Source organism: Carcharodon carcharias, chromosome 19 (genome assembly GCF_017639515.1).
Source record: "Carcharodon carcharias isolate sCarCar2 chromosome 19, sCarCar2.pri, whole genome shotgun sequence".
NCBI classification, from domain to species: domain Eukaryota; kingdom Metazoa; phylum Chordata; class Chondrichthyes; order Lamniformes; family Lamnidae; genus Carcharodon; species Carcharodon carcharias.
In genome coordinates, this window is record NC_054485.1 from 19,338,592 (window position 1) to 19,350,614 (window position 12,023).

The following is a 12,023-nucleotide window of genomic DNA, read 5'->3' on the forward strand; positions in this document are numbered from 1 at the left end:
AAGCTTCATGCAAGTGAGGGGTGGTCTTATTATTATACAGCTGGAACAGCTAATCAGGGCTCAAACCACAGAGCCCAACAGAAATAGGCGCTGAACAGGAGGCTCTGAAGAAGTCATAAGGACTCAAAACAGTTTCTCTCTCCACAGGTGCTGCCAGACCCGCTGAATTTTTCCAGCACTTTCTGTTTTTATCCAAGCACACACCTGTTTCAGGCAATGATCCCCTTTTAAGATGGTTCCTCTAACAGTGCCTTTTGATGTGCAGAACTGTGGGCTTTATGTGGCTCAGTCCACCTTCCTCTTGGCTTAGGGAGATGTACAACAACAATACATTTAAACCACAATACCCTGAGGCTTTGTTAATACACGGGTGGTGTTGAATGCCCCCGATTTACTCACTGTCTGAACCTCAATTATTGTTTTTTTTCTGTATTGGCTGTTCTGTTTCAGATGGAATGCATGGGTTCTCTGATTCTAGCCATGCCATTGGGGCAGCTAGTTATTCATGTTACCATGGACACCGTTGCCACGTTACACTAGAGAATCTGTGATCTGAGACCTGCTGAGGTATTTATGGGATTTTGCCAAACCTTATATTTAATTAATTAAAATTTAATTAATAGATTTTTAATAATTTAGTAAAGCTGCTATCTGTGGGCGTGTCTTTATTGAAGAAAGAAGCTGTAATTGGACATAATCAACATCTACATCAATTCAGATTGAATATTAAAAATGTGGATTGCTGAACACTTTCCATAAATAGTGACACATTAGCCATGGGTTATTAGCAAGAATCTGATCTCTTTACACTAACTCTGATGTGCACAGTCTCTGTGAAAGGAGAACAGCACACATGACATGTTCCACTGTTGTTTTATTCTGAATGATTTGCATTTCTCCATCCAAGGCAATCACTTCCCCAGCACACGGGTGGACTGATTTCATCTTTCCTGATCTGCACTTGATTGTCTTATCTTTCCTCTCGTTACCAGCAGTGTTTATTTTTGTGATTTGCATTGATGCCAGAATATTTCCTTAGCGTTCATCCCTTTCGTCACAATTTCTAATTAATTGCTTTGCCCGATTATTGTTGAATATTAGAGTTCTATACGTTCATCACTCTCCATTGCCCACCCTCTCCTCCCTTACCCCCTTGAACAACTGAAATCCATTCTCTGACATCTGAAGCAGTCAAAATAGTGACTGCACCTGAAGATGGCTCCATCACTCTGATCTCACTGCCACAGGATGAGGAGAGGATTCAAGCAATCCTGCTCCTTAACCATTGGAGATTCCAGAGCACAGAAACACATCTCAACTGAGTGTCTCTGAGCATCGCAGCTGTGGTTTTGTTGAACATATCTGAGGGAGAGAGAGAAATCTGTCCTAGAGAATGGCCAGCAAGACCCTGAATTTGCATGGATACTTCATTGGGATATTAGGATTGGTTATGGCCTGCGGGACCATCAGAATGCCACAGTGGAAGATGACATCCTTCATTGGAAATAATATCCTCACCCCTGAAATGGTGTGGAAAGGGATCTGGATGAACTGTATCTATCAAGCAACAGGGTACATACAGTGCAAGACACATGAATCACAGTTGGTGCTTCCACCAGACATTCAACTGGCCAGAGCCCTCATGTGCATGCCCATTGTTTCTGGGTTTGCAGCCATTATCATTCTAAGTGTGGGAATGAAATGTGTCAAGTGTGCAAGGGAAGATGTGGTTGGTGGCACCTTCTTCATCTTTGCCGGACTGTGTGTTCTTATCCCAGTGTCCTGGACTGCAAAGTCCATCATTCTTGACTTTTACAACCCCCAGATTCCCATCTTCTTAAAGAGGGAGCTGGGAAATGCTCTTTTCCTGGGTTGGGCAGCTGCATGCATTCTAATCATTGGAGGAGTTCTTCTTTGTTGCTCTTGGTCAGAAAGAAAGGAATATAAGAACATCAAAGAAGCCACAAGTAAGGTCAAAACATGTGTTGGAGTAAGCCCCCGGTTAGAGAATTTACCATGAAGGAGTATGATTGTTGAGAGAGCTTGGATGTGGCGTTTGATGTGATTTCCCAATTTGTTTTAAGAAAAAAAAGGAATTTGCTGTTGGTTGATGTCATGTGACTCCTTCCTTTTGATCCCAACTTATCCACGTTATTTCTGGTAAATTCTTGGCTAAAAGTATTAAATGGTCCAGTGTGGATAAACTATATGTTTATCTGATCCATCCCTGAATAACATACAGGAAAGGATTCACATCCCTTGCATCAGCATTTCTGAAGAAAAACTTTGAACCTATTCAGGAGATCAGTTTGAACCAGATCATACAAGGTCTGTGGATAGAGACAGCACTCTAATTAATCTAACATTGGACTGAGATCAAAAAGGCTCTGGGCAGCCAGTGAGATCCTGATATTTGCTCCTGTTGAAAATTCATTGAAAAATTTAAATCAAAAATTTCCCAATGCACATGGATTAAAAATTGTCTTCTAATTTAATAATTAGACTGAAATGACAGTCCAGCCTAAAAGCAGACAGATGCTGACCTGGAGAGGAGGGAATTCTGTGAGTGTTTATCCAGGGAGGAGGGGGGGTCACTGGGTTGGGGTTGTGGAAAAGGGGTGCATTGGGTGCTGACCCAGGGATGAGGGATTGGTCAATGGGTGGGGATTGGGGGAGGTAAGATTTGCCTCTTGTTTCTGATCCTCCTTGCTCTTTGAGCTCCTCCTTCTCATACTCTACACTAAAAGGGCATTGGCAACCATGGAGTTCCATTGGATTGGTCCATGATTATGCTTGGCAAAGTACTGCAGTGGTTTGCTGTTGACTTCTACAGTTTGCAGAGTGAGGGATTCTTCAGAGCAGGGGTACTAGAGTAATTAATTAAATAAAATATGATAGCAATGGCAGGACGGGTGATGTGTTGCTGCTGCAGCATGTGGGAAGAGCTGGTCACCAAGATGATCCAGAGTGAGCACATCTGTAGTATTTATTTGCAACTTGAGGAACTTTGGATCTGAGTTAAGGAGCTGGAGTCCAAGTTGCAGACATTGTGCCACATCAGGGAGGGGGCAACTTACCTAGACACCAGGGGGTAGCCTCAGCCCCTGCAACTGCCCAACAGTTATGAGGTTCTTGCAAGCTGTATGGACAAGAGCAGCGAATGCAGGGAGGATGAGCAAACTGACCACAGCACCATTGTACAGGGAGCTATTCAAGTGGAGGGAGGAAATAGGAATGTAGTGTTGGTAGGGGACAGTTTAACTGGGGGGATAAATACCATTCTCTGCAGCCATGAGCATGAGTTCCGAAGGCTGTGTTGCCTGCCCAGTGCTAGGGCTAAGGACATCTCCTCAGGGCTGGAGAGGAACTTGGCATGGGAGGGGAGGGATCCAATTGTCGTTGTCCATGTTGGTACCAACGACATTGATAGGACTAGAAAGGAGGATTAGCTGAAAGAATTTGAACAGTTAGGAGCTAAATTAAAAAGCAGAACCTCCAAGGTAATAATCTGGGGTTGACTACATGAGCCACAGGCAAACTAGCATAGGGCAAATAAAGTCAAGGAGTTAAATGCGTGGCTCAGAGATTGGTGTGGGAGGAATGGGTTTCAGTTCATGGGGCACTGGCATCAGTACTGGGGTAGAAGGGACCTGTTCCGGTTGGATGGGCTTCACTTGAACCATGGTGGGACCAGTGTCCTGACGAATCAAGTAACTAGGGCTGCAGAGAGGGCTCTAAACTAAATAGTAGGGTGAGGGTTCCGCAGAGGGGATATGTAAGTTAACAAGGATATGGCAGCTTTGCAGGGCAGCTATTTAGGTATTGATACCCTGAGTGTGACAGGAAGGGACAGAGTGTACAAATATTAAAAACAGCAGCAAATAGGGTCAAAGGAGGAAAAAATGTTAAAAAGGCAAAATTAATGGCTTTTTACTTAAACGCACATTGTATTCAGAACAAAATAAATGAATTAACGGCACAAGTAGAGGTTAATGAGTATGAACTTATAGCCATTATGGAGGTGGTTACAAGGAGATCAAAGCTGGGAACTAAATATTCAGGGGTATGTGACTTTTCAAAAGGACAGGCAGGAAGGAAAGGGTGGTGGGGTAGCTTTGTTAGTCCAAGATGGAATAAGTATGATAGCGAGAAATGATCTTGGATCTGAAGATATAGAATCCATATGGGTGGAGGTAAGAAATAACAAAGGGAAGAAGACACTGGTGGGAGTATTCTATAGGCCACCTAACAGTGGCTATACTGCAGGACAGAGAATAAATCAAGAGATAATAAGGGAATGTAAAAAAGGCAGTACATTAATCATGGGTGACTTTAATCTTCATGTAGATTGGGAAAATCAAATTGGCAGAGGTAGCCCATGAGCAAGAATTCATGGAGTATATTCGGGATAGTTTCCTAGAACAATATGTTGTGGATCCAACCAGGGATCAGGCTATTTTGGATCTGATAATATGTAATGAGGCAGGTTTAATAAATGATCTCAGAGTAAAAGACCCTCTAGGAAACAGTAACCATAAAATGGGAGAATTTAACATTCAGTTTGAGAGAGGGAAACTTGGGTCGGAAACAACTGTGCTAAACTTAAATAAGGGTAATTACAAAGGAATGAGGGCAAAGTTGGCTGGAGTGGACTGAGAAAGGAGTTTAGCAGAAAAGACAGTTGATGAACAATGGCAGGCATTTAAGAAAATAGTTCATGACTCACAACAAAGATATATCCCAGTGAGGAAGAAGGATTCTAGGAAGGGGATAAACCTACCATGGTTAACCAAGGAAGTTAAGGATCGTATCAAATTGAAAGAAAAAACATACAATGTGGCAAAGATTAGTGGTAAACCAGAGGATTGGGAAAATTTTAAAACAAAACAAAAGATGACTAAAAAAAAGGGAGAAAATAAACTTTGAGGGTAAACTAGCAAATAATATAAAAACAGACAGTAAGAGCTTCTTTAAATATATAAAAAGGAAGCAAAAGGCCAAAGTGAACAGAGGCCCCTGAGAGAATGAGGTGGGGAAATAATAATAGGGAACCAGGAAATGGCAGAGGAGTTGAATAAATACTTTACATCAGTCTTCACAGTAGATAATCCTAATAGCATTCCAAAAATACTAAATAATCATGGGGCAAAAGGGAATAAATACAATATCTATCACTAGAGAAAAGGTACTAGGGAAACTAATGGGGCTAAAGGCCAATAAGTCCCCTGGACCTGATGGGTTGCATCCTAGGATATTAAAGGAAGTAGCTACATAAATAGTGGATGCACTGGTGGTAATCTGCCAAGAATCCTTAGATTCTGGAAAAGTCCCAAAAGATTGGAAAACTGCCAATGTAATGCCCTTATTCAAAAAGGGAGGGAGATAAAAAACATAACTATAGTCCAGTTAGCTTTACATCCATCATTGGGAAAATGTTAGGGTCTATTATAAAGGATATAATAGCAAAGCATTTAGAAATGAGCAAGCAGAGTCAGCTTGGCTTCATGAAGGGGAAATCATGCCTGACAAATTTAGTAGAATTCTTTGAGGAGGTAACAAGCAGGATGGATAAAGGGGAACTAATAGATGTAATATATTTGGATTTCCAAAAGGCACACATAAGGCTACTTAATAAGATAAGAGCCCATGGTGTTGGGAGTAGTATATTAGCATGGATAGTGGATTGGTTAACTAATAGAAGACAGGGAGTTGGGATAAGGGGGGCACTTTCAGGATGGCAACTTGTAACTAGTGGATTGCACAGGGATCAGTGCTGGGGTCACAATTATTTACAATATCTATTAATGACTTAGGTGAGGGAAGTGAATGTACTATTGCCAAGTTTGCAGATGACACAGAAATAGGTAGTAGGCATGTGGTGACGATTACACAAAGAGTGTACAGAGGGTTATGAACAGGTTAAGTCAGTGGGCAAAAACTTGGCAGATGCAACATAACGTTGGAAAATGTGAGGTGATGCATTTTGGCACGAAGAATAGAGGAGCTGAATGTTATTTAAATGGAGAAAGACTGCAGAAAGCTACAACACAGAGGGAATTGGGGGTCCTCACGCATGAATTCCAAAAAGCTCACATACAAGTTCAGCAGGTAACTGGGAAGGCAAATGGCCTTTATTTCAAAGGGAATGGAGTATAAAAATAGGGAAGTTTTGCTAAAACTATACAAGGCACTAGTTAGACCACACCTAGAACAGTTTTGGTCCCCTTATCTCAGGAAGGATATACTGACATTGGAGGCAGTCCAGAGAACCTTCACTTGGTTGATCCCAGGTATGGAGGGATTTTCTTATCAGGAGAGGTTGAGTAGGTTGGACCTGTACTCATTGGAGTTTAGAAGAAGCATATAAGATTCTTAGGGGGCTTGACAGGGTAGATGCTGAGAGATTGTTTCCCCTTGTGGGAGAGTCTAGGACCAGAGAGCATAATCTCAGAGTAAGAGCGGACCCATTTAAGAAGGAGATGAGGAGGAACTTCTTCTCTCAGAGGGTAGTGAATCTGTGGAAATCTTTACCACATAAGATTGGGGAGACTGGGTTATTAAGTATATTCAAGGCTGAGATAGACAGATTTTTAACCAGCAAGTGAATTAAGGGTTATGGAGAAAAGGCAGGAAAGTGGAGTTGAGGATTATCAGATCAGCCATGATCTTATCGAATGGCGGAGCAGACTTGATGGGCCAAATGGCCTACTTCTGCTTCTACATCTTGTGGCTGACCAGGAAACTCTCCCGCCCTTACCACCTGTCATCAGGCATATTGGAACAATTTATAGGCTGATAATCAACAGGTTTGGCCACATTATGAACTCACCTTCCATGGCCATCAAGTCCCTGAAATGGGACTTGAACACAGAGCTCAGAGGTGGGGACATTACACACTGTACCACAAGATCTCCTGTCCTTTGAGCTAGAGTGAAATTAACAAAAGGATCCCTAGAAAGAAAGAAATGAGCTGCGAGAAGCCACTTAAGAGTTCAGAATATTGTAGTTGAATAGCAAAACCATAAAGGCAAAAAAGTGCCTCCCAAACCTTTGCCATGTTTTAACTGACAGTAGTTGAGGATCCCTTTAAATATGGCTGGAAATGACCTCCTCCAGTCATGTTTCATTCATACTGCTGGATGGGTGGAGAAACTGGCAATTCTGAGGTAGGTCAGGTGAAATGGTTTTGGTGATTTAACTTCATCATTTAACCATGATTTGCATATATTAATGAGCACTGTCCATTCTGGCAGGAACTTCAGCTTCCTAAACTGAGGCCTGGCTGGGATAAGTTGGAGGGCAACTCGTACCAATTGGTGGTTCTTCCCACATGGCAGTAGTGAGTTGGAAATCACCCCCAATGACTTAGGTTTAAACTTTTCTTCTACTCTCCTCCATACAACATCCTCCCTCTTGCTCATTTTCATTTTTTTTCTAACTTTTCTTCAAAATTCACCACTACCGACATCAGCTTCACGACCATCCACCCTATCACTTTAGGGGGTTGGCAGTTTCTCTTTCTCTTTCAATGTGTAAGAACCTGGCACACTCATCCACCTTCTTGCGCACAGTTGTAAATGTTGTCCGAGTCTTTCTATCACCGTCTGCTAGTTCATTAGACTTGGCAATTTCCCCCTCCCCTTTTCCTTCATACCTATTTCCTCTCCCCATTCTCCCTTCACCTATTCTCTCTCACTCCACATTATTCCCCTCAATCACTCCTTGCAACTCACTCCTCTCCCTTCTCTCCCCATTCTTCCTCCCTCTTGCCCTCTTAATTCCATTTTATAAATACTGGAGTATAACACAATGTGTTACTCTGCTGCTACCTGTGCTGTAACCCTGATGTACACCTTTTAAGAACAGTTCTAATTGTTGTGTCTTCCTAAGATCAATTAGAGGCAAATAGCCCTCTGCAGAACTTGAAGTTAATCACAATTCAGAAAATCAATCTTCTTTCTCTTTTTGGAGATTTTCTTTTGTGTAAGTGTGACATCAAAATTTTGATGGATACATCTCAGAACCTCTATGTATATGAAGCGAGAAAGTGAGGCCCAGCATCAAGGAACAGGTTTGAAATATGGAGCGAATACAGGTTTGGTCAGGCAGCAGTGATTCAATGTCCAATTAGTGTGAGCAGTCTTGCCTAATGCAATGCTGCATCATATATGTGACCTGAAGCTTCTCCTACTGGACTTTCTTCCCTTGTATAATTATCTCTCATTAAGACTGTTTGTGAAAATGTTTTCTGTTGCCATGGTGACAAGTTTACAGTCTAATCTTAAGAAATAGAAGTGCTGCTTCATGATTGAGGTGGTTTAGTAACTCCCCAAACCAGTAATCCTTTGACTGTTAATGATCTCATCGATATTGGGCATGGATGAGAATGATTTGGTAGAATGAAATGACATGAATCTTAAATTTAGTACTACATGGGTTTTATTAAAGACTGTCCCAGAGCTCCTGTAAAGAACATATCTTTTTATTCCTGTTGGACTGTTGTAAAGACCATATATTTTTATTTCTGTTGGACATTGGATTAAAATTACAATGGCTGCAGTTTGAAGGACATGCCTATGGGAACAGTGTGAGGGAAGTACACAATGTTGCTGTCCTGGAACAAAGTGTGCCGTGAAAGACAGGAAGATGCCGAGGAGGAATCTGGTCTAATGGGGAACTGTCTGGAAACAACATTTTATGACTCCTGACCAGGGTTTGTGTGAGAGCAGTTCAGCAGAATAGTTCCTAGCTTGAAACGAAAAAGACCTAAAACCCCTCTCTCCTATGTGTAAGATTCCAGTAATTCTACAATAATAGCTAGCTGGCTTCTTCTCTTCATAGCTTTATAACCTGCTCTCTCCAAAAATCTCAGTCAAGAGGAAAAGGAGAAAATCACTGTTAGAAACATTGAAAGGCAAGTGCTCAACCAGTGAACTAAAGATTGAAAGTGTTGGAAGACCATCTCATGTCATCAACAAAGAACTGAAAGGAATTTGGCAGACAGCGATAAAATCAACCCTTCGGATCCTGTAGTCTGGAATTGGTGCTATTGAACTGTTTTATCCCACCCTTAAAATCCATGTTTTTGTGTGTCTTATGTGTCTTGTGTGTGTGTATAGGGATTTAAGAAGAGGTAGAGTTTAGGTTGTAGAGTTAGAAATTAGCAGTTCATATTTATTTCTTTTTCCACTGGTTAAAGACAATTTGTTTAATAAACAGTTATTTATTATTAAGTTTACAAACCTGGTGCTCATATACTGTTAGCCTAAATTAAACAATTAGGTGAGTTGATCAAACTTGTTCATATTTGTTGTGACTCTGGGAACAGTGGGACTTGATATTGCAGTGCAATATCCCCAGTGAGTCATGTCAATGTTTGAGGGCTCAGGTCCAGGATATTTTGGAACAAAAGACAATGACCATTTGGGTGTAGATTTAGTAAGTAATAAAAGCTAAAAGGAAACACCAGATTTGTACTGTCAAAAATAAGATGGCACTGGAAACTGCTAAAGCTTTCCTGCAAGTGGAAGAGATGTCACTGACGATTTTACAAGGGATCCCAAAAGCAAGGTTAATTGAATTGGTGGGTAAATTAAGAGTAGGATTGCCTGCCAGAGCTAGGAAGGCAGAGATAATTGAAGATATGGCACAGCATTTGAAATTGGAAGGAATACCCAAAAGACCAAGTTCTCCATGGGGTGGTTCATTGGAATGGGCTCAAATTCAGTTGCAAATTAAAAAAAAAGAACTATAGGCTGAAGAAAAAGAAAAGGAAAGAGAAAGGGTATTCCAAAGGGAACAGGCAGAAAGGGCAGAGAAAGAAAAAGAAAAGGAGAGCATTTCAAAGGGAGTTAGAAATGGTGAAGGTTAAAAGGAAGTAAGAGAAAAATAGAGAGAATTCCAGCTTAAAATGTTGGCAGTTAAAAAAGAGACACCAGTATGAGAGGCAGAACTTATTTCCAGATCAGAACCCAGTGGGGAAATGTTTAAATTTATACAAGCCCCTCCAATGTTTGAGGAAAGGGATGTTGAAGCATTCTTTTTTTCACTTGAGAAGATAGCTAAACAGATGAATTGGCCAAAGGAAAACTGGACATTGCCAATGCAGAGCAAATTGACAGGTAGAGCACAGGAAATTTATGCTTCACTGTCAGAGGAAGTTTCTAGGGATTATGATGTGGTGAAAAAGGCCATTTTGGGTGGAAATGAGTTTGTCCCTGAAGCATACAGACAAAAGTTTTGAAATTTAAGGAAACAGCCTGTGCAAACTTACATTGAATCTATTCTTAAGAATGGGAAGTAAATGCTAGTGCCCATATTCCATGAAAGAAAAAATAACTAACTCTCAAAAGTCTGTTCTCCCTTTACTTATACTCCCCTCCTTTTCTGTAGTACAGTAAAGTCCCACTGTTCTCGGGGGTTACTTTTCCGCCAAACCTCGCACATGGCAAAATGGTGAAAGAAAAATATACTTTACAATGGGAGTCAATTAGATAGATTCCAGCCATCCTAAAATTTTACATATATAAAGGATCAAAGGCAATAACAACTATGGGCAGAATCTTACCCTCGGAGGGTGGGTGGGCCCCACCGGCTTGGCGGCAGACAGCCAGCCGACCCCTGTCACTGAAACGGGGCCCACCGCCATTTTAAGTGGGCGGGCCAATTAAGGCCCGCCCAGCGGCATCCCCGACAGGAGGCGCTGTGCGCTTCCTGTTCTGGGGCGGAGGGAATCCCCATCTGTCAAAGGGTGCTCTTTCGCGCATGCGCGTGAAAGAACGCACTTCTCCCTGAGGCAAAGTCCTGTCTCAGAGAGAATACTGACAGTGGAAAAAACTTTAAAAATAGAAACATTAAAAATTATTAACATGTCTGTCTCATGTGACAATATCACACGAGATGGGACATGTTAATAAAGAACACATAAACTTTGTTATTTTTTTACAAAACAGATATGCAACTTCATCCTGCCAGTGGATGAAGTTTCATCAATAATCCGGAGCCTGCTGGGGTCCTGGCCTGCCCGCCAGCCTTAAGGTCTTTAATTACTTTAATTAGCCTGTCAATAGCCTCAATTGGCCATTGACAGGTCGGCGGGCAGACAGCTGGTTTCGCTGTCCACCCGCCTTCCTAAAAATTTAAATGGACTGGGGTAACGTTGGGGATTCCTCCTGACGTCATCCAGTGTCATTTTCCCCTTGGCAACCGGGCCCCGCTCCCAAATCCCCAAGGGGAAAATCCTGGCCTATGTTTTTAATAAAATTAAAGAAATTGACTGGAAAATTGTTTTAAGAAAACAAAAGTGTAAAAGCTGTCACACTTACAGTACTTTACTTGAGAGTGGAGGTGAACTGTGATCAGAGATTAAATCACAGCAACATGGAACACGTGCAAACAATGGCAGATGATGTGCAAGCTGTGCACACTTTCTACTGTGGGAAATACGTCATGGACACTTCCCTTTATTGAAACTCTATTTAGGGAGCTTTTCTTTTTTTTGGCATTTTCTAAAGATGGCTTCTTTTTTTATTTTTACAACTGCGGATAAGCGAACATTTGAACCCATAATGGGTGAACTGATGTATAAAGATTTTTGTGTGGATAAACAAAATTGTGGAAGAGGAAGTCATGAACAGTGGGACTTTACTATTTATAAATTACCTCTAATCTCAATTTTTGGTGGAGCAACACCTGATAAATGAACACATTGAGGGTAGAATGGAGCTAAATGTGAGCTGAGATTAATTGTGCTCAATCTCTGCCCAGAATATTATTGCACACTTTTCTGATGAGGTTAATGTGAAGCACAGGAAGGTCCCATTGGAAATTTGCGAATCTGGTATTGTCACCATTTCTGTCTATCAAGGATTCTCAACTGTTGCTTATCAATTTGTGGTTGTGTTAACTTGACATGCTTTCTCTCTCTCTCTATCATGCTCACTGTATATGCAGGAACCATCTACCTTATCTGTCCCTCATCAGTTTGAATACTAACCTTGTAAAATCCCCAAAGGAGCATCTTC

General features: G+C 41.4%; 1 protein-coding gene across 1 annotated transcript; it reads left to right on the forward strand.

Moving 5' to 3' along the window:
• The first annotated feature begins 1,393 nt into the window (after positions 1 to 1,393).
• Positions 1,394 to 11,036, forward strand: LOC121291163 (claudin-4-like). The gene is made up of 3 exons (XM_041212253.1): positions 1,394 to 1,926; positions 3,158 to 3,167; positions 10,953 to 11,036. Exons 1-3 carry the CDS (start codon positions 1,394 to 1,396, stop codon positions 11,034 to 11,036), a joined length of 627 nt encoding a protein of 208 aa, XP_041068187.1.
• The last annotated feature ends 987 nt before the right edge of the window (positions 11,037 to 12,023 follow it).